The sequence below is a fragment of the Schistocerca serialis genome, chromosome 2 (assembly GCF_023864345.2).
Source record: "Schistocerca serialis cubense isolate TAMUIC-IGC-003099 chromosome 2, iqSchSeri2.2, whole genome shotgun sequence".
Classification (NCBI taxonomy): Eukaryota; Metazoa; Arthropoda; class Insecta; order Orthoptera; family Acrididae; genus Schistocerca; species Schistocerca serialis.
In genome coordinates, this window is record NC_064639.1 from 211,176,790 (window position 1) to 211,200,777 (window position 23,988).

Sequence of the window (23,988 nt, forward strand, 5' to 3'; positions counted from 1 at the left end):
GTGCCTCTCCTGCTCCAAGTCGGCCCGTTTGACATCCTACCCCCCTTAAATGGGAAAAAAAGCAATTAGATAAATTCCACACGAACAGCAATGAGAAACCTGTAAATCACTCTTTGAAAAGTTGAACATACTGCCTCTCCCTAATCAATATAGATAGTTGAACTGCTGTTTTGTTAAATGAAAACATCAGTGGAGTGTATAGGAACCTGGACAGTCGCCACCATGACACCAGGTAATAAATAAATAAAATTAAAAAATAAATAAAAATATTAACATTAGTACCCCATTCAACTAAACTGTATAATAATAGTGTTAAGTTATGGGAATCAAACTGTACAGTCATCTCCCTAAAGAAGTAGAAAATATATAAAAACTAACAAAATTCTCAAAAAAAAATTTAAGAATACTTCTAACACAGCATTGCTTCTACAGCATACAAGAGTTCCTTGAATATACTCTCTTGTAAATTATATTAAATGTATTTCGAAAATCCTTCAAAACTAAACTGTTTTATCAGAAATAATGCCTATTGCCCATTGATGAACTTTAGCTGTGATATTATGACCAGCAATATTATTTGGACTTACTCTTACATTATTATGTATACTTCAATGTTACGTCACTACATGAAACAATGTTGTGTGTACACACTACGTGATCTAAAGTATCCGGATTACCCCAAAAACATACTTTTTTCATATTAGGTGTACTGTGCTGCCCGATACTCCATAACAACGACCTCAATAGTCATTAGACATCATGAGAGAGCAGGATGGGTCAATCTGTGGAACTAATGGACTTCAAACTTGGTCAGGTGATTGAGTGTCACTTGTGTCATATGTCTGTACACAAGATTTCCACACTCCTAAACATCCCTAGGTCCACTGTTTCTGATGTGATAGTGAAGTGGAAACGTGAAGGGACACGTACAGCACAAAAGTGTCGAAGCTGGCCTCATCTGTTGACTGGCAGAACACCGACAGTTGAAGAGGGTCGTAATGTGTAATTGGCAGACATTTATCCAGACCATCACACAGGAATTCCAAACTGCATCAGGATCCACTGCAAGTACTATGACATTAGGCGGGAGGTGAGAAAACTTGTATTTCATGGTTGAGTGGCTGCTCATAAGCCACACATCACACTGGTAAATGCCAAACGATGCCTCGCTTGGTGTAAGGAGCGAAAACATTGGACAATTGAACAGTGGAAAAACGTTGTGTGGAGTGACGAATCACGGTACACAATGTGGCGATCCGATGGCAGTGTGGGTAGGGCAAATGCCTGGTGAACATCATTTGCCATCATGTGTAGTGCCAACAGTAAAATTCAGAGGCAGTGGTGTCATGGTGGGTCATGTTTTTCATGGTGTGGGCTTGCACCCCTTGTTGTTTTGCATGGCACTATCACAGTGCAGGCCTACATTTAGGTTTTAAGCCCCTTCTTGCTTCCCAATGTTGAAGAGCAATTCGGGGGTGGCGACTGCATCTTTAAACACAACTGAGCACCTGTTCATAATGCATGGTCTGTGGTGGAGTGGTTACATAACAATAACATCCCTGTAATGGACTGGCCTGCACAGAGTCCTGACTTGAATCCTATAGTCACCTAAATTCCCAACAAACTTCTGTGCACAAATAGAATCAATCCACAACAGTCCACTCATCTAGCCATGTTTCATGGATGATAAAAGGGACATTTGAATGCTACAAATTATCACTGCCACATGTAACCACAGGACTGCGAAGCTGCAACATTTGCAAGACACAAGCTGTGACCAGAGATATGGCACCTGCAATACTCCTCAATGACACTGAAGTTTTGTAAAAATTCAACAGTCAACTCCAACTCCATATCAGCCATCTGTCATCACAATTTGGCTTGCAAACTTCACAATAGCATCCGTTTCAAACAAGCAAACCAGGTCAATTACCTTGGACACTGTTCTCCGCACAAGGCAGACTGAACTAATTTGGAAAGATACTTACACCACACTACATAGGCTCAACTACACATGGCCGGGTCAGAGATTTTCGCCACCTGGGGACTGGGTGTTTCTGTTGTCCTCATCATTTCATCATTTAGGTACATGGCGAGACTGGACTGTGGAAAGACTGGGAATTTGTACAGGTGCTGATAACTGCGTTATTGAGCGCTCCACAAACCAATCACCACCATCATCTGCCCTCTACTAAAACTGCATAAACTACCACTGCAGATGACTTATACAAATCAAACAAACTTCCACATTCAAAGCACGAGCCTAACATCACCCTCACATGACCCTGACCCATTAAATCAAACTAACTTTCGCATTCAAATCACATGCCTAACATCATCCTCACATGACCCTTATATAAGATCTCAAAACAAATGTGCCGTACTCAAAGCCTCAAGTGACCCAAGTTAATGATGACCACAGTTACTCGATGAGTAAACCTGAGAATGTCTCCGTAGAGTAATGTTACCATAGTTAGATATTATTTCTGATTACAAGGATACTAAAAGTTTCTGTGCATACAAGCTACAACAGGAGCTGCCTTGTTCAGCAAGTAAATTTCATTATCCACACCAAATATGCTTCACAAGGATAATTACAAACAGTTTTGCCTGTATAGCTCTTCTAAAACAGTGAACATCAAAATTAGTAAAATTGAAAGAGCAATTAAACATAATATTGTGCTCGACATGAAAAACACACTACTCGAGTCAATAATTACAATTTTTAGCCACGTTTCTAAGAATAAAACAGATAAAAAATTCACTATAAATGGATTGAGCAGATGCTCAACATATCCTTTGCCAACAGTGAACTGTACAAAATATCACAAACTCTGAGGAAAACACACACAAACCTGTGCTGTGCCTCTACAGAGTGCCAGCTGAACACAAAATGTCAGGAGCACAGTTCCACAAGTGGACTAGAGTAGGCTGGGACTTGACGGGTGAGGTGGGTAGAGGGAGAGAGGTGAGAGTGAGAAATAAGGATTCAGGGTTAGTAGCTGGCAGCTCAGAAGGAGATAGTTTCCTGGCTCAGAAAGCGTGAGGGAGAGGTGGTAGGTGAAAAGGCTAAGTATGTGATGCATGAGTGTTGGAGCTGGTAGAGAGTAGTGAACAATGAAGGTCACATGGAGAGGTGAATTGGGAGGGATGACAGGATCAGGAAAGGGAAAGTCATATGGTGCAGGGTGTGGGAACTGTTTGTTAATGGAGATTGACACCAAGATGGCTCCAGGAGTGAGGGATTTGTTGCAACAATAACTCCTATCTGCATAATTCAGGTAATGATGAAGAGTAGGCTGACATTTAAGAGTTGTATGGAAGCATCAGTGTGGAAGAAGTGTAATACTGAAATACTGACGAATGATGAGACCCACTTGAGCTCACTTGAAGATGTGCGGATGAAGTGGGAGACACATATGTTGGATAGACAAACATAGGTAGAAGGAAAGTAATTGTGAAGAAGCCTTGGGTAACAGAAGTAATGATCAAAGAAAAATGAAAGCACAAAAATGGTCAGGTAAAGAAAGGAACACAACAATAAAATCACTTCTGGACATTTGGGAGATCAAAGGTGAAATAGCTAGGAAAAAAAAAGAAAAAAAATTGTCAGGACTGACTCAGCATACAGAAAAGTAAAAACAGCTTTCAATGAAATAAAGAGTAAGGGTGGTAACAGTAACAGTCCAATAGGAATTTCACTGTTAAGTACAGAGAAGACAGCAGATTGGGGGACGTAGTATACTGAGGGCCTCTACGATGGGGAGGTCTCATCTGATGACTCGACAGAAGAAGAAATCGGAGGCAATGTGCGAGATGTGGGGGATCCAGACTCAGAATTCAAAAAAGCTCTAGAAGACTTGCAATCAAATACGGTAGAGGGTCTAGATAACATTCCATCAGAATTTCTAAAATCACTGAGGGAAGTGACAATCAAATGGCTGTTGAAGTTGGTGTGGAGAATATATGGGACTGGCGATGTACCATCAGACTTTTGGGAAAATATCATCCACACAATCCAGAGGTAGCAAGGGCAGTTAAATGCAAGAGCTATCACACAATCAGTTTATCAGCTCATGCAACCAAGATGCTGACAAGAATAACATACAGAATGGAAAAAATGGAAGGTCTGTTAGATGACAATCAGTTTGGCTTTAGGAAAGGTAAAGAAACCAGAGAGGCAGTCCCGACATTGCACTTGATAATGGAAGCAAAACTGAAGAAAAATCAGAACATGTTCATAGGACTCGTCAACCTAGAAAAAACATTTTGACAATGTAAAATGGTGTAAGATGTTTGAAACTCTGAGAAAAATAGGTGTACACTATGCGGAAAGATTGGATTAAAAAGGGTGCAAGACAGGGATGCAGTCTTTTGCCCCTACCGTTCAATCTATACATCGAAGAACCAAGGACAGGAATAAAAGAAAGTTCAAGAGTAAGATTAAAATCCAGGGTGAAAGAATACCAATGACAAGATCCACTGATGAGATTACTATTCTCAGTGAAGGTGAAGAAGAATTACAAGATATGTTGAAGGGTTGATCAGTTGATTTAGGGGAGGGGACCAAACATCTGTTGAATGGAATGAACTGTCTAATGAGTATAAAATATGGACAGACAGTAAGCTAGAAAAAAGTAATGAGAAGTAGCAGAAATGAGAACAGAGGGAAACTTATCAAAACTGGGGATCACAATCCAAAGGAATTCTGCTACCTTGAAGGCAAAGTAATATATGTATGAACAGAGCAAAGATGACATAAAAAGTGGACTAACAATGGCAAAGAAGTCATTCCTGACCAAGACAAGTCTACTGGTGATGAAAATAGACCTTAATCTGAGGAAGAAATGTCAGAATGTACATTTGGAACACAGCATTGTGATAGTGAATTGTGGACAATGGGAAAACCAGAATAAAAGAGCTCTGAAGCGTTTGAAATGTGGTGGTACAGAAGGATGCTGAAAATTAGGTGGACTGATGATAAACCAAGTGGTTCTCTGCAGAATTGGTGAACACAAGGAAAACAATGACAAGAAGGGACACGATGACAGGACACGTATTAAGACCTCAGTGAATAACCTCCAAGATACTAGATGGAGCTGTAGAGGGTAAAAACTGAAGGGGAAGAACGATGCTGGAATACATCCAACAAATAACTAAGGATGTATGGTGCAAGTACTACTCTGAGATGAATAGGTTGAGATAGCAGGGGGATTTGCAGCAGGTCACATCAAACCAAACTGATGAAGGAAAACAGACAATCAGTCCAATGTCCATCAGAATGAACGGCCACTGCCAAGAACACAATAAACCAGCTGTTGGCACAACATACAGCAGGATACAACATGCAGCTGGGTACAACATGTCAATTTCAATAGCTGCTTCATATCCCAGGTCACCTGCATCCTTCCCTCCACCATCAGCTGTTCTGAACTATGCAGATGGGAGTCATTCTTGGAACACACCCTCCAGCCCCAGAACCATCCTCACAACAATCTCTGTTAACCAGCTGTCCCCACAACCTCCACCAGCTTCCTCTTCCCGTCTTATTACCCCTCTCCATTCACCTCTTTACATCACCTTCATTGTGCACCGCTCACCACTGGCTCCCACACCTATGTAACACATATATCACACACGCAACTGCCACCACTCCTTCCCACATTCCTCACTTGTGTGTGTGTGTGTTGTTATTCCTATAGTGTTCTCACCAATTGTTTTGTGTGCAATAAGAGTCAGTTGGGAGGGGGGGGAGCTGCTCCTTAGGGATACCATAAAAAAAATCCTTAACTTCTGATTACTTTACAATGAAATTACAAATAATTGTGGGAACAACAACATCTCTTTTATGAAGTCTTCTCTTAAATGAAAAGTTTCAGGAGTTATTCATTATTATTAAATGGGAAAGACCCACTGAATGTCACAATGAACAGATCGGCCATGTATTCATGGAACATTATTGCTAAAAGAGGAAATGGCAGTGTGAATTTCAACAAGCTATAAGATACAATTACCACACTTTTTACAGCAAGGATTACAAATTTCAACTCATCATTTAAAAATCTTCTGATAATAATGCTGAAATTAAGTTTCCATGTTATAATTATGTTAGTTCAAATAAGAAGATGATGAACTGGTACAGTCAGGAACTATATCAAATAGTGAAGATACAATCCAATTAATATTTTTGAGAAATCAGGACAAAAAGGTGAACAGAGTTGCTTCTGTTGTTCATAATACTTACGAGCTTTTACCAAGATAAATATTTACATAAATTGTATACGATTTGCACCATTGAAGAGATGTTGTATGATCTTTGCTCTTATTTTTACATACAAAGTAGCCTATGGCTTAACATTTTTCTGAATGTACATGCTGTGGGGAAATAGTAAGAAAATATAATGTGAAATATGGAAGTTTGAATATAACTACAAAAACAAGAATAATAATAGGCTTGAATCAGGTGCTCGGTGACTCACAATGAGGCAGTTGATGCAGGACTTAAAATTTTCCTTCTTCACCTCCTGAATAAATCAGTTTATTAGAATGTTTCAGACTACACAGACACAACAAAAATATTGAGACTAGGCCTACTACATCTGATATAGGGCTAAGATTTTGTAAGAGAAAAAACTGAATAAAATGGGTCTCTCTTACAAAGCAAGTCATCTGTAGTCTAAAAGTTTATAACAGACTGAGAAATCTTAGAGCAGCTTTCTGAATCTTTGTTATCTGCATTGATACTTACAATATACCAATTCAGTAAATGCAAATATTATTGCTCCACAATTTGTGGCAAACCAACACTGATTAATATGTCTACACTTTTACACAATTTTTAGCATTGTATGCTGGATGGAGCATTAACATTTGTACAAAGAAACATAATTTTAGTAATTAAAAATATCACAGCCATTGTAACATGCACATATTTTTATCTTTGGGGTTGAACAGAAACCAGCAATAACAATCAAACACAAATCCATACCACTGGGAAAAAAGGTTGGGACAAAACTGCAGTTCATGCTAGCAAGAAAATATAGCATATTATCTTCTTCACATTTCTTTATTTTTATAAATGTATACTGTAAACTGACATTTTATGCAAAAATGACCGTATAAAATGAATATGTTATATGTCATTTTAATTTATTGTTTCCAAAACACTTTAGCAACATTTAACCCTGCAATGTGGCAGTTAAGTAGACTATCTGCATTAAAACTGTGCAGCTGTAACAAAATATAGGAACATTACTTGCAGATATTCTGCAGCTCCAATGTGTAATGTTTTCTCACAGTACTAAAATTTAATACTTCATTACCGTACATAACTCTGCAACTTGTCAATTCAGTAATCTTCTTCAAAAAATCTCCACAAATAAAGGTTATAACACATATATACAATACATACAACTTATTTTGGAATATCCTGCGGCTCCTTCAATTTATAATGAGTTCTTTTCTGTGCTGGTCGTTGAAGCGGATGCGCAAGAAGCTTAGCCATATGGTCATGCAATTTCGTTGCATTTCTGAGGACATCATACACATAGGAGAGTTCCTGCTCATCTAATCCATCTAAAACACTAAATGCTTCTTCACATTTATTGTCCTCTGAAGGCTGTTCATGTATATACAGAATATCCAATGTAAAATACGGAGATGATGTAAGGACATTAAATGACTCTCGTCCTTGTCTAAATTCTGGGACGCAGAATGACCGGCTATATAACAAAATTACTCTCACCGAGTATGGTGGGCAAAGTTCTGGATTATTGGCATGAGGTGCAGGAAGTTTTACATTTCGTTTTATAATGTCGAACAATGACGTAAGATTGAAAGTTTCATTTTGTGTGGTTTCACTCAAACCCTCCAGTATGGATATGATTTCCTTTGGATTACTACAAAAATCACTTAGCCACACCGCTTCATCAGTCTTTAACACAACTAACGCAAACTCGTGTTCAAGGCTTATGATGTTTTTACTATACAAAAATATTTCTGTCACCCTCTTGACCATATACAAGGGGGAAAACTTCGATCCTTGTCCTAGTTTAAACGGAGTATAATCAGGATCTTCCGCTAAATCAACACATAACACTATTTTTTCTGGGCAGCTGACAGCTGGAAATTTTAATATCTCGCAGTCATCACCTGTTACACCGTTATTTACATCATCAGCACACCGTCCGAGTTGGTTCATTTCGTTGCACGGTGGACCGGGGGAAGAATCGTCACTTGAAGAACCGCGAGAGGTCGATGTGTTATTAACTAAGGAAACACTAGAATTCTCACTTCCACATGCGTGATCTCCATCCATTGTCACAAAATTTTACTTGATCTACTTCCCTCGTTTATCTAAGTCAAAACCACACGGCACACAAATTCATACAACCAACTCATTTTCATTCAAAGATTACAATCGACTTGCAGTGATCACCGATTTGAAATCAGTAGTTTAACATTACATGTTAGGTCCAAGCGGCAATAATATGTTTAGCTCCGCACATAACGATATTTTTCTGTGCACATCATATTTTTGAGCCTCCGTCACAACTAATAAATTAATGGAAAAAATTATATCTCTAGTTTGGAGTATGAGATCTTTGGAAGTAGCCGCAGTGAAGGATGTAGCTACTGTGCAGGCAAAGATCATAAGATGCCAGATGTATGTTACTGTTGAGTGATGAACGGTGTGTTGTTTACAAATCTTAGTGTTTTGTATACAGAAGTGAACATATACGAAGACAAAAATAGAAATGCTAGAACTCCTACAATATGGAAGCAGTGATGATGACGATGCGGGATCAAAGACGGGGAATGACGACACAAACATTCACTTGAAACCTCTGGCTCCAGGGACATCCATTATGAGTTTACAGAACAAAATGCAAATTTGCGCTGCTCCCGATGTTGTTCCCATGGTGTGTATCTAATAAAAACTACTATTCTAAACTGACCAATGGAATATTTGCCAAGAAAAGTCGTTCTTGAAAAGAATGTAGTTCATTTACGTGCACGACCTTACTAATTTAGGTTCTTCCATGATTTACCTTGCTACTTAAAGTAAATACTGGCTTTATTCTTTCTTACATAATGCCATTTCCAGCCTCAATCCCAGCTAACAGCTTTTAATTTGTCGCGAACGACCTCTGTCTTGTTGGAAATAAGTTTATTTGATAGGTCCCTGAAAAGGTCTTTCCTTTTTCAACGTGTAAAATAAGTTTCTTATCTAAGTAGTGCTGATTATGTTTGTGGCAGTTGATGGAACGAGTCATCTATTGATTTTAGTGTGTCGACTTTAGGGGCCAATTTCAGTGATAGTGAAGTCTGGCTAAGTGGCTGTACGTACAGTGTGTCCCACAAGAGCCGGCCGAAGTGGCCGTGCGGTTAAAGGCGCTGCAGTCTGGAACCGCAAGACCGCTACGGTCGCAGGTTCGAATCCTGCCTCGGGCATGGATGTTTGTGATGTCCTTAGGTTAGTTAGGTTTAACTAGTTCTAAGTTCTAGGGGACTAATGACCTCAGCAGTTGAGTCCCATAGTGCTCAGAGCCATTTGAACCATTTGTCCCACAAGACTATACTTTGAAGCAAATCTCATCTATTGCAAGCTCTTTGCTATCCATATTTTCGGAGGAGGTAGTATAGACGAAAACAGAACTAAAAATTTCTGGTATATGTGGGTTCTAAACTGCATATCTTAAATAGTTACGAGCACTTGTTTAGTAGAAGAGATTGTTTTGCATTAGCGAAAATGAAGTAGTGCTCATAGCTCTTAAGGGCATTTTAGAGCCCATATTTACTAAACGTGTTTGCTCAAATGATTGTTCTTTTCATATACCTGAATATTAAGAATTCCTCCTGGGACACCCTCTATAGTCTAAAAGTCGTCACTGAAGATGTGATACATACTGGTGTTCATTGAAAATGCAACAGGATTGTGTGTGTGTGTAAATTTCCATACTTTGCCACATACCATCTCTACATTATGTTAATTTTTATAATTTTATTCTTAAATCATTGACACATTGAAATTTCACTACCTTAGCACAAGTATTTAGCTTAGGTTGTTGTTGATTTTTTCCAGTAAGCAACTAATATTCCCAAGTGAAGGAAGAATTATGTGTCAGATAACTTGAGCAATGTTCTCATTGTATAACGAGATGATACCAAAGATTACAGTTGAGCACTGTGAGACAAACCTCCCAGATTGCTTCAGAAATACCAGAGAAGTGCCAGGTGTGATTAGGAGCTAACTCCAATGGAATGTCGTCCCCGCATTCTTCTGCAACTCCGAGGTACATACATTGTGATTAGACTCTAATGCTAATCAAATGGCATCTCTGTTTTTATTTTTTTATGAAGCTCCAGAAGCATGACAAGTGTTATTCATAGCTAACACTAATAAAATGGCCTTCTCGCATTCATCACAAATTCCAATGAAGGTTCAGACCAATGCTGGTCCTATTATCATTAACCGAAAGTTGCACTAGTTTTGTACAAGTGGAGCGTGGTATGTAAGATTCCTTAATCTTAATGTAAAAAAGGTAAATGGGTAGGTTGAAGTGAGACGTAATGTGAATTAGTGTATCAGATTAACAGGGAGAACAGGACTGCTGGTCAATTCAGTACTGGATTATCAACACAAAACCATATAGGTGTAATGCAGTAGTGGGCTGAATAATGAATAAGAAAATAGTAATGTGTCTAAGGTACTATCAACAACAACATAGTGAATGCATTATTATAAAAAAGACAAAATGTTTATATCCCAACTAAATCTGCAAATTATGAAAAGATTGAAAGAGTGTATAATGAGGTAAAGGAAATTGTTCAGATAGTTAAGACAATGAAAAGTTTATTGTGATTGGTGACTGGAATTCAATAGTAGGAAAAGGAAGAGAAGGAAAAATAGTAGGAGATCCTGGACTGGGGGAAGGAATGAAAAGGGGTGGGGGGGCACCACTCGGTAGAATTTTGCACAGGGCATAATTTAATAATCACTAACACTTGATTTAAGAATAATGAAAGGAGGTTGTGTACATGGAAGAGACCTAGGGACGCTGGAAGGTTTCCATATTGATTATTTAAAGTTAAGACAGAGATTTGGAACCAGATTTTGAAGTGTAAGACAGAAGTGGACTTTGACCATAATTTACTTGTTGTAAACTACAGATTAAATCTGAAAAAAACTGCAAAAAGATAGGAAATTAAGACAATAAGAAAGAAACAGATTTCTGAATGTTTCAGGACACGTTTTAGGCAATGATGGTCTGAAACAGGAGAAAGGAGTACTATAGAAGAGGAATGGATGGTTTTGAGAGATGAAATAGTGAAGGCACAGAGGATCAGGCAAGCGAAGGAGAGTATAAATGTCTAAAAAATGAGACTTGCAGAAAATACTACATGGCTAGAGAACAAATGGAAGGCTGTAGAAATGTGCATTGAACAGGGGAAAAGGTAACTTACATAGACTTTTGGAGAAAACAGATCGCAAGCCAGTACTAAGCATAGAAGGGAAAGATGGAAGGAATATTTAGAAGGTCTGTATAATGGAAAATATGATATAAAGAGAAGAGGGAGTAGGGGAAAGTGAGATGATGAGATATACTGCAAGAAGGATCTGATAGAGCACTGAAAGACATAAATAGAAATAAGATCCTTGGAGTAGACGACATTCTCACGGAATTATTTAGAGTCTTGTGAGAGCCAGCCATGACAGAACTGTTGTGCAAGACATGTGAAACAGGGAAAACACCCTGAGGTGAAGAGGGTGGACTAGCAAGGAGAACTGCATAAAACCAGTCTTCTAACTGAATACCTCAACAATTTCAATAACCAGTTATTTCTCTCATACATCAATTTTAGACCTGTCTCTTATAGTGTCATTCAGCGATTGGTGTTCAAACTGACAGCTTGCCTTTCATATCCAAGTAAAGTGAGACTCTCTGGGTTTAAGACTCTGCACTCATGTTCTGGAGGACAACAGTTCAAATCCTTGTCTTGTCACCCATACTGCTCAGTCTTTAATGACCTTGTTGACAGCAAAACATTGAAACATTATTTTCCTTTCTTTTTCTTCACATTCAGACATTTTCAGATGCCAGTATAAGTAAGCAGGACATAGGCTCAGATAGTTCAAGTGATTGGCCTCTATTTGTAGTCTTTCTCATATGGGCAATTTTAAGTGATTGTAAACAGCACATAAATATGTTGTCAGGAGAGGAAGGATGTAAATGTTGTATATAAATCTGTTTTGTAAAGCATTTTCAATTATTTTATTCACATGAAAAATACTCTTTTTTTTAAAAATATATTAAAAACAACGTACACATACTTCTTTATGCTGGTGTGTGGTTTATACTAAATATCATACAATTTACTGTTCAACCATGTAACAGATAGGTAACACGATAGGTTCATTCAAAAAAGGAATGGTTACCCTGTCGTTATATGGCACCTTTTTCCCTGAGTAGCTTCATTTCCACCTGGAATCTTCCTTTTTTTGTCATACTTTTGTAAGTTTTTGTTCATTTAGACACATGAGCATTCATGAATGTGTTTTAATGAATAATTTAATTATCATAAAAATGTTTTGGGTATGGTACCATGTAATATTGTAAAATAACTGTAACAGAATAAAACCTACGTTTTGGCTGCAGCTACAATGGCATTCCTTTGGGTCTACTGGTGTACTAAGTTGTCAAGAGTCATCCTGTGTTATATCATAACCTCTCTAATGGGCTTGACATTAAGTCACTTTTTTTTAAACCAGTGGTATAATTAATTTGCTAGTGGAAGGAGTGGGATACATTAGATGGCATCTTATGGTTGAAGAAGTGGGGATCTGCTTTAGTCTATTACATCATTCACTATGAGCCTTGCTTGGAAATTTTCAGCAAACGGGGAGTAAATCGCTGTAATCCTCATGTGAGACATTTGGTTATGCTTCATGATTCAGTGTATTGACCATTTTAATTTTTAATTTAGAAGATAGTTTAGGATCAAAGATAGCCAAGGCAAGAGAAAAGGAAACAGTTATTATAAAGAAGTTTTCAGTGTTTTTAAATCCACGTGAGAGGTAACGTGTCACATTTGACAACTTGACATTTGTAAAATTTTGTTAAGAATACTGAAGTCTAAATATGGTGCTTTGTTTTCAGGAAGTTTGTTATATACAGTAATAAGGAATAAACAGATACCACAAGTTGCATTTACTTGTCTTAGCGATAAATGAAATTTATCGTGGAATAAAATCAACAATAAGTAGACTTGCAAAATGGATACTTCTGGAGCACAAAAACATACTCCACGAGGTTGGTGCTTTTGCATGGGAGATCACATTTAATGAAAACTCCAATAGAATCCTTTGTAGGTTGCTGTTGTCGCAAAGTATATCAAACAAAATTGAGAATTCAAGACATATTGAGTTGATCCAAGTGTTCCTTGAATTTCCCATGCTAAATTCTGATTGGGATTTATTGGTGTGGATTCTAAGCCAGACGTTTTGAAACTTTTTCAAGGCTGGTGTAGTATGCCTGTCGTTTTGCAGCTCATCTTTTCCTCAAAAACACTTCTGAGAAGGATTTCATAATGTGATGTCAGAAGGTAAACAGGGCTTCAAGAGATCTTTCTTCCAAACATTTTCAGTTAAAACTAAAACACCTTTAAAAGTGCTTGTATTTGATGCTGTTGTGTCAAAAACTAATGCTTTAACATAGGACCAAAAGAATCGTATTCAACAAGTCATTTATAGAGAGCTTGCTGTTTTTCACAGTAAGTTAAAACAACTGTGATACGCCTTGAGTGAGTTGTGGATTTTCTTATTTTTTAATTTTAAGTACATTTGTTTGTGCAATTTTTCATGTATATAGTGGCTCGGCTATGAGACTATCTCTGTAATGTCAACATTCTTGATTGAAAGTAACCGATCGTCACGCTTCCGGTGCAATGTTGACATCCAAGTTTTATCCAGTTTAACACCTTCCTCTTTCCTTTTAAAATTATTATGGTGTTTATCAATCTCAATAGTCACTCTATACATGCACACATAATAATGCGAGGTTTTAGATATGGTGCTCGTCACACTGAATTTTATTTCATGATTACCTTCCTGGTAAACTTGTTCTGCTATGGTTGATTTATCTGTGTGACCCAGGCGGCAATTCCTCTTATGTTCAACAAGATGGGTGTTATCACTTCTCTTTGTGGTACTGATATAAACCTGTCCACAACTATAAGGAAATTTATATACCCCCGGTGTAGCCAAAGGATGTCGTGCATCTTTTGTCAGTCTTAAATATTATTTTATTTTCCTGGTGGGTCTGAAAATAGTTACCACCCCATACTTGTTTAACACTTTCCAATGCCATCTGTGACCTTACTAATGAGTGGAAGAAAAACCTTGCTAAGGGCGGCTGCTGTTCGTCGTTGCTCGTGATTCTCTGCCTAGAGCACAGTACTCAGTCTATCTCCTTGCTAGAATAGCCATTCTTCACGAAAGTCAACCGTAGATGTTCAGTCTCATCTTTTAGATAAAGTTTGTATGCCCTGTCTACCAAGGTTTTTATTATATCTTCTATTTTGTCTAGGGTGTGGTTAGACTCTTTATGCAGATAATAATCAGTATGTGTGGCCTTTCTATACACATTATGGCCCATCGTTCCATCCTGTCATTTAATCACAGACATATCCAGAAAATTCAGTTGCCCATTACTCTCCGTCTCCATAATAAGTTGAATTTTCAGATTAATGCTGTTTAGATGTGTCAGGGAGGCATCCAACTCCTCTGCTCCATTGTCCATACTATGAATGTGTCATCGACATAGTGATACCATCAGGCTAGTCTCTTATTGGCAGTCTGCAGTGCCTGTTGTTCAAAAATCTCCATAAACAAGTTAGCCACAGCAGGACATTGAGGACTGTCCATAGGAACTTCGTCAGTCTGTTCATAAAAGTCACTATTGTATTGAAAGTAAATTGTGGTGAGGCAGTGTCAGAATAATACCACAATAACGGTAGGAAAAATATCCACTATGCATGAGATAGCTTTGTTTACCGGTATCACGGTCAATAATGATACAGTATGAAAACTAACGAGGATATCATATGGGCCCATGCTCATTTCCTTTAACATGTTAATGAAATGAGCTGAATTTTTAATGTGGCTCTCAGTCATTGACAACTTAAGGAAAACGAGTGTGGGCCCGGATGATATCCTCATTAGTTTTGATATAGTATCATTATTTGCCATGATTGTGGTAAACTAAGCTATCTTATGCATATTGGATATTTTTCATACCGATATTGTGGCATTATTCATGCAATCTAATATTGATGTGCCTATCATTACTTTTCTGGAGCTCACAAATCTCAGTCTAAAGAACTTAAAACTAATTAATACATAAAATTATCACATTCTGGAGACTTTAGTATCTGCCTCATCTGAATGAAGCACACTGGTTAGAGGAAAAAAAGTTTCAGTAATAAGCTAAGTGAAACAGGGTCATAACTTGGGAAACAGTGTAGTTGACTGGCAGCCTTACTTGTCAAATATTTTTGAGCTATTATAGCATAAGTCCCCCACATAGCTGCTTGTTTTGACATCCATGAGCAGCTGCCTGTACCATCCACAGGTAGTTTCTGAAGGCCATTCCTACAAACAAAAGACTTGAACATTAACTATTGAGTAAAATGTTGGTAAATATAAAATATTGAAAGAGAAATTTGTGTATGCAAATCATCTGTAGAATCTGAATGTGACATTATTGTATACATCGAAAAGTCACAGTACATGGTTAGGTCACTTCTCCCTCAAAATGTCTCGCATTTTACCTGAAATTAAAAGTATACAGACCGACACAGAAAACGCAATGTTTCAATTTCTTTAATTTTATTTTAAACTCCAGTTATTTTTATGATAAAATATTGTGGCATGGTCCCCTCTGGGTGTCTAGCAGTGAATAAATAAATAAATAAATAAATAAGAAGACAGTTGTATAAACAACTTAAGCTAGAGAGGCAGAAGTGACATAAATAGATTCATACTTCAAGCACATTTAGAGGACGTTCATCGAGGTAATGCACGTCTGTTTTGATTTTCGACACTTTTCTTCACAGACTTCTCTTTGCATCTTCAAAATGGTGTATTACTTCCTCTTGCACCAGTCATGGCATCCAACAACCCAGGCATTCTCTTTATTAATGTTGCAGTTTCCATTTGAGAAATCATCTCCCATTATTTCAAGAGGACCACCCATAGGTCCAGTAGGGTCTCTGAGTAGTGCTGAGTCCCAGCTGGTCCCATACGGGCTCAATAAGATTCAAATAGGGGCTCTTGAGCAGGCCAAGCCATAGTGTGAATGTCCATTTCATCCAAGAACTCTTGCATAATTCTCGCACCATGTGACCATGCATTGTCATGCATTAGTGTAAAACTATCACCAATAAATGAAGCAAAAGACAAAACATGCTCCATGAAGGATTTCCTCCACATACCAATATGTCACAAGGCTCCTGTGCCCAACAAATATCAAGTCTGTCCTTGTAGTAATATTGGTTCCTGTACCCACCATCAGACAACTACCCTGAAATTCTGACCTGGATTAGAATATGCATCTGGGAATAACTTCCCCCAGCCGTTCTAGATACCCTCTCTGTCAGGTGATGGTAAGCCAAATCAAGACTCATCAGTGAACAACACTTGCTCCTATTGTTGTAATCTCCAGTCATGATATTTCCTTGTGACACATAGTTGAGCTGTGTGATGCACTCTAGTGAGTTCTGGGTGTATAGCAGGCCTTCTGGATGGGAGATTGGTTTCTTCCAGTCTTCTTCAGACAAATCTCTCACTAACATTGACCCCTCAAACTTGCTCCAATGGTGATGGTGTGATGGTTGTGAAGAACTTGGAAGTTGTAAGAAGTGCTCACCTCTTACCAGTGTTGCTCACCTGGGACCTGCTCATCATTTCCTTGCGTGGCCTCCTGTCTAGTTTCTCTGTACCTTCTTATAGTTCTGAAAATAGTGGAAGATGCAGTTCTCAACCTTCTGACACACAATTCTGTGACCACCTTCCACCAAAGCAGTGGCTTTTCCAGTATCTTCAGTGCTTAATGACATGTTTGTTTGAGAAAGCTGATTACACTAACCACAGATAAAGCTTACAAACATGTGTTATTGAAAGGACAACAATACTGGTGTGGGAAAAAACATTTAAGGCTAGTACAATAAACAATCAATGCTTTATTGTTTGGGTGCACTCAGTGATGTAGTTGTTAGAGTAAAGGACAAGGACAGTGTTCTGCTCATGGGTGATTTTAATGTCAGGATTGGAAATCGAACAGAAGGGTATGAAAAGGTTATGGGTAAATTTGGAGAGGATATGGAGGCCAACAGGAACTGGAAACAACTCTTGGATTTCTGTGCCAGTATGGGCTTAGTAATCACAAACTCCTTTTTTAAACATAAGAACATTCATCGGTATACTTGGGGAGGCAGGGGAACTAGATCTGTCATTGACTATATAATAACATATCAGGAATTCAGGAAGGCTGTGAGGGACACACGTGTATTCAGGGGATTCTTTGATGACACTGATCACTATTTAATCTGCAGTGAAATTGGTATTGTGAGGCCGAAAGTGCAGGAGGTTAGGTCCATGTGTAGGAGGATAAGAGTGGAGAAACTTCAGGATAAGGAAATCAGACACAAGTACATAACAGTGATCTCAGAAAGGTACCAGTTAGTTGAATGTAGTCAATTGCAGTCACTGGAAAAGGAATGGACAAGGTACAGGGACACAGTACTAGAAGTGGCCAAAGAATGACTTGGAACAGTAGTGTGTAAAGGTAGGATGAAGCAAACAGCTTGGTGGAATGACACAGTCAAGGCAGCCTGTAAAAGGAAAAAGAAGGCATATCAAAAATGGCTACATACTAGAACTCAGGTAGACAGAGAAAGATATGTTGAAGAAAGAAACAAAGCCAAACAGATAATTACAGCATCCAAGAAGAAATCTTGGGAAGACTTTGGAAACAGGTTGGAGACCTTGTGTCAAGCTGCTGGAAAACCATTCTGGAGTGTAATTAGCAGTCTTCGAAAGGGAGGTAAGAAGGAAATGACAAGTATTTTGGACAGGTCAGGAAAACTGCTGGTGAATCCTGTTGATGCCTTGGGCAGATGGAGGGAATATTTTCAAGAGTTGCTCAATGTAGGTGAAAATACGATCAGTAATGTTTCAGACTTCGATGTACAATGGGACAGGAATGATGATGGAAATAGGATCGCATTTGAGGAAGTGGAGAAAATGGTCAATAGATTGCAGTGCAATAAAGCAGCTGGGGTGGATGAAATTAAGTCGGAACTCATCAAATACAGTGGAACGTCAGGTCTTAAATGGATACACAGGATAATTGAAATGGCGTGGGAGTCGGGACCGGTTCCATCAGACTGGACGAAAGCAGTAATCACACCAATCTTTAAACATGGAAACAGAAAAGATTGTAACAACTACAGAGGTATCTCTTTGATCAGCATTTGCAGGTAAAATCTTCTCAGGTATTGTTGAAAGGAAAGTGTGAGTATTAGTTGAGGACAAATTGGATGAAAATCAGTGTGGGTTTAGGCCTCTTAGAGGTTGTCAGGACCAGATCTTTAGCTTATGGCAAATAATGGAGAAATGTTACGAGTGGAATAGGGAATTGTATCTATGTTTAATAGATCTAGAAAAGGCATATGACCGGGTTCCTAGGAGGAAGTTATTGTCTGTTCTACATGATTATGGAATAGGAGGCAAACTTTTGCAAGCAATTCAAGGTCTTTACATAGATAGTCAGGCAGCAGTTAGAGTTGACGGTAAATTGAGTCCATGGTTCAGAGTAGTTTCAGGGGTAAGACGAGGCTGCAACGTGTCTCCACTGTTGTTCATATTATTTATGGATCATATGTTGAAAACAATAGACTGGCTGGGTGAGATTAAGATAGGTGAACACAAAATAAGCAGTCTCGCATATGCGGATGACTTAGTTGTGATGGCAGATTCTATTGAAAGTTTGCAAAGTAATATTTCAGAGCTAGATCAGAAGTGTAAGGACTATGGTATGAGGATTAGCATCTCCAAAACAAAAGTAATATCAGTGGGAAAGAGATATAAACGGATTGAGTGCCAAATAGGAGGAACAAAGTTAGAACAGGTGGACGGTTTCAAGTACTTAGGATGGATATTCTCACAGGATGGCAACACAGTGAAAGAACTGGAAGCGAGGTGTAGCAAAGCTAATGCAGTGAGCGCTCAGCTACGATCTACTCTCTTCTCCAAGAAGAAAGTCAGTACCAAGACTAAGTTATCTGTGCACCGTTCAATCTTTCGACGCAACTTTGTTGTATGGGAGCGAAAGCTGGGTGGATTCAGGTTACCTTATCGATAAGGTTGAGGTTACGGATATGAAAGTAGGTAGGATGATTGCAGGTACTAGTAGATGGGAACAATGGCAGGAGGGTGTGCACAGTGAGGAAATCAAAGAAAAACTGGAATGAGCTCTATAGATGCAGCAGTCAGGGTGAACAGGCTTAGATGGTGGGGTCATGTTACACACATGGGAGAAGCAAGGTTACCCAAGAGACTCATGGGTTCAGCAGTAGAGGGTAGGAGGAGTCGGGGTAGACCAAGGAGAAGGTACCTGGATTCGGTTAAGAATGATTTTGAAGTAATAGGCTGAACATCAGAAGAGGCACCAATGTTAGCACTGAATAGGGGATCATGGAGGAATTGTATAAGGGGGACTGTGCTCCAGACTGAACGCTGAAAGGCATAATCAGTCTTAGATGATGATAATGCAAAACAATGTCAGTAACATACTCTATCTAAAAATAGATGACAAACTGCTAAACTTTAATTAAATAGATAATTACATATCATCTATTACATGTTACAGTTTTCATGTTGGTCACTGTAATTATTAGCATAAGAAGCAAGTGGTATTTGCACAATTATTGGAAAGATTTCAACCTTTCATGTTTTTCTTATCATTGTTGTTTTGGTGGCTGTCAGTCTGAAGACTGGTTTGATGCAGATCTCCATGCTGATCTATCACATGCAAGTGTCTTCATGCCTGCAGAACTACTGAAACCTACAGACACTTGAACATGCTTGTCGTAATCAATCCTTGGTCTCCCACTACAATTTTCATCCCCCACCTTTTCCTCCATTACCACATTGACAATTCCTTGAGGCCTCAGGAACTGTCTTATCAATCAATCAATCCTTTCTTTTAGTCAAGTTGTACCATAATTGTATCTTTCCAGTTCGATTCAGTTCTGCTTCATTAGTTATATAATCTGCCTATCTATTCTTCAGCATTGTTTTGTAACTTCACATTTGAAACACATGTCTTGTCTGTACTGTCTATGATCCATATTTCACTCCAGTACAAGGCTATATTCCTTACAAATACTTCCTGAAATGATTTTCTAGCACTTAGCTTTATATTTGAAGTTAACAAACTACTTCTTTTCAAAAGACTTATTTTACTATTACCAGTGTGCATTTTACAGCATCTCTACTTCGGACGTGATCAGTTATGTCGCTGCCTGAACAGCAGTTGCATACTTTTGCTGTCTCAGTTCCTAATTTAATTCCCTCAGTATCTCATGGTTTCATTTGGTTACACTCCATTACCCTTGTTTTTCTTTTGTTGAAGTTCCTCTTACAACTTCTATTCAGGGTGCTATCCATTTCATTCATTTGATCTTTTTTTGTCTGCCTAGTGGCCTTCTTCCATCAGGAGTAAAATCCATGGATTTCAAAGGCTGTCTGTGTTTATATATGAGTGAAATGCCCTGCTCGTACAAGCCATTGGTTCTCATCAGTCGTACAATGTTTGGTCTCTTGTAGATTTCACCCAGCTCACAATTATGCTGGATCCTCCATTTCCCAATGATCTCATCTTGTAACAAACTGTAGATCGTTCTTAAGACTTTCAGCTTGAAAACGGGAAGGTTGTTTTAACCTTTGCTCTGGACGAACTCTCCAAGTTGTGCAGCCACATTGCCATATGTGTTGGATCAGTATTTTGTACAGCTGGAATTTGAAATTCCTTGAGAGGCTGTGTGCTTTTAAAAGCTGATGCAGACTGAAGTATGATTGGTTATCAGCTTGGATCCTCACTTGAACTTCTGCCTCACACAATGCATTTTCTGTAAATATTTCTCTTAGATATTTAAAGTTGTGAACTATGTTGTAGAGTCAGGTTTTGACTATCAGAGACTGGAGTTGGTCTCTTGAATGGGCTTGAGTCCCATTCATCATCATATACTCGATCTTTCAATCATTCACTAGGAATCCAATTTTGCTTGCTGACACCTCCATGCTGTCGCTCACCTGCATTAGTTCTTAGATGTGAAACAGCAGGGCCATGTTGTTGGCAAATGTGAGATTTGTGATTTTTTTTTTTTTTACCCTCTACCTCAATCCCTTCAAAATTCTTATGGAAAGCTCCTCTCATTATATTTTTGAGTGCCATATTGAACAATATCGGTGACACACAATCTCCTTGTCTCAGTCTTGCGTTTACATTAAGGCTCTCCATAACTTTATTCCCAAGATTCACATTATGTTTTGAATTAGAAAGAAAAACTGCAACTAGGCTTGTGGTTTTTTTGGGTGTTCCAAATTTGGTTAGGCAATTCATCGGGTGCTCCCAGTGGATGCTACCATATGCCTCCTTACAATAAGTGAGGAACACATGAAGGTCTTCGCCATATTCACACATCTTCTTGGTGAGCTGTTGCGGTGTCCACAGTCGAAAGCTCCTTCCTGAAGCCATCCTGATATTCACGAATCACTTCTTCTACCAATGGCTGGGTTCTAATCTCTACACAGTTGGACCTGATGTTGTAGAAGATTCAGGAGGGTGTTTTCTCTGTAGTTGGTGCAGTCCATTTTGTTTACCTTTCTTGTGTATAGGGCAGATGATTGCTGTCTTCCAATCTTGTGTGATCTCCTCCACAATTCAGATCCTCTTAACTAGTTGGTCAATTCTCTCGTGATGTCTCTCGTCTCCAACTTAAATAACTGCTGCCTGTATTCACATTTTCTTGTGGACTTTTGTTCTTCTTCAGTTTCATTATCTGATCATTTCCTTCAGTGTAGGAGCTGGATAACCAAAATTTACAATGTCAGGAGGTTGAAATTTGAACAGATCTTTAGGTTAGTCAGAGTTGAGGAGCTCCTTGAAGTATTGTTTCCATCTCTCGGCAATGCTGAACTCATTGGTGAGAATGGTCCCATTATTGTCCCTGATGAACTTTTGGCAGCTCTGTACCAGAGGTTAACTTGACACTATATCTTTTGCGTCTGTCTTCCAAAGAAATCTGGCTGAGCCTCCTCTGGTATTGCTTTGATGTACATCTCTTTTCTCTCCTCAGAGTTTCTTGGATAGTTCTTAGTAGGCCCACTTTTTCAAATTGTGCTTTGCCTTGGGTAAAATCTGTACCTCGTATCCACCTCCCGTTGGCTTCTCTTCTCTTGACTAATGCCTCAATGCATATATCCTCGTACCAAATCATCTTACCCCTGATCTGCTAACAAGATAGCATATTACTTCCTTAAGACGGTTTCTGATTCTGGCTTTGGGCTGTACTCATAAGCAGCTTTTTACTAGGAAATCGTCCATCCTGCGCTCTGTGCTGTCTTTACATCCAGCATCCAGTTCTTTGCTTGGGTGTTAACTGCAATGTGACCTATCTGATTAATTGTTTTACTATCTGGTGACACCTAGATTCAGGTGTGTATAAGCTCCTGTTGGAAATTTGTGCTATTGATAAGCATCTCTTTTGATGTTGTAAAGGTGCTGAAACTGATGCTATTGTTGTTGCAGAGTTCATACAAATTTTGTTTTCTGTTTATTGAATGGAATACATCTTCTTTTCCCACTTTAGCATTCATATCAGCCAGCAGGACCTTACAGTTGCTATTCGAACATCACTTGGTCCTTCGATTAGGATGTGCTTTCTCCTGTGGGTGCATGGTGGTTCATAAATGACATTTTATGTCCCTTTGTGTTTGTTGCTAATAACTTTAATTACCTTTCCTAATTTTTCTTTGGTTTTCTTTGTTACTTGCTCATTGTCGAAATGGAATATTTTGTGTGTACCAAATTCATTATCCAGTTAAAACTCTGGATGGCCCAAAGCCAAGAAGTTTCAAGCTGCCTCCCTCCCTTCTATATCTGGAAAGGGACACAACATTTTTTTCCACCTGCATGGTAAGCTAAATTACTGGATGGAGTGACTTTAGATTTTGTGTATGTAAATATAACCTATAAACTTACTCTGTCAAAACAATACTGGTAACATTCATCTATTGAAAAGATAACTCCAAATCTACTAGATACAGGACTTTATTCTCAAAATTTATTGATAAAGAAGTTTGCTGCTATAGGTTAAGGCTACCAGTAGCAGTATTACCAGATTGTTGGAAGTATTGGGTAGTAAAAAGTAGGGGTAAGTAGGCCTATATATGTTGAAAGCAGAGCACAGTTGTCTTCCAGCTTTTTATATAGTGAACTCAGGGGTAAAACTGCCTGTCCCCCCCCCCCCCCCCCCCAAGCTGGGTGGAAGAACAAGATGAACTAGAAAGCAATTAAAAAATTAGTTTAATAAAATAAAAGAGTCTTTCCAAGAGCCTAGGAAATCAGCAGTGCCAAAGTGGTACATAAAGTGAAGATAAGGAGAAAGAATAATGTCTGAACTTTAAAGAAGGTAGTGATGCAAGCTGTATAGAAACCCATCAGATCCAACATGGGACCATCATTACACAATTACTCATTGCTAATTTGAATAGTGGGAAATATGTCACTCTACCTGGCCTTTAGCAAATTATTACAGAAACACTTTCCTTGTTCATTTTTGGGACACTAGTCACCCAATTTTTAAAGTTGATTTAGCTGTACAATTAGACTACATTTTAAAATTTTTGTGCTAAAAAAAAAT

At 38.5% G+C, this 23,988-nt stretch overlaps 2 protein-coding genes across 3 annotated transcripts in view; one reads left to right on the forward strand and one right to left on the reverse strand.

The window, feature by feature from the left end:
* Positions 1-7,047: 7,047 nt before the first annotated feature.
* On the reverse strand, positions 7,048-8,475 carry LOC126455484 (BRISC and BRCA1-A complex member 1-like). Its single transcript, XM_050091236.1, has one exon. It carries the CDS (start codon positions 8,315-8,317, stop codon positions 7,415-7,417), a length of 903 nt encoding a protein of 300 aa, XP_049947193.1. The 5' UTR covers positions 8,318-8,475; the 3' UTR covers positions 7,048-7,414.
* Positions 8,476-8,648: 173 nt separating this feature from the next.
* LOC126456949 (pre-mRNA-processing factor 17) overlaps positions 8,649-23,988 on the forward strand; it is a 67,824-nt gene continuing 52,484 nt past the window's right edge. Inside the window, exons 1-2 of one of the 2 annotated variants that reach the window (XM_050092886.1) lie at positions 8,783-8,921; positions 10,085-10,295. Coding sequence is in view for 1 of the 2 variants with exons in the window: in XM_050092885.1 (XP_049948842.1) it covers positions 8,757-8,921 (165 nt within the window). In the remaining variant the exon portion in view is untranslated. Of the gene's footprint in view, positions 8,922-10,084; positions 10,296-23,988 lie in introns of both variants that reach the window. The other variant, XM_050092885.1, reaches the window with a different exon arrangement.

Bases quoted from the DNA above. Each gene is read 5' to 3' on its own strand.
- LOC126455484 (XM_050091236.1), bottom strand. From the start codon at position 8,317: ATGGATGGAGATCACGCATGTGGAAGTGAGAATTCTAGTGTTTCCTTA.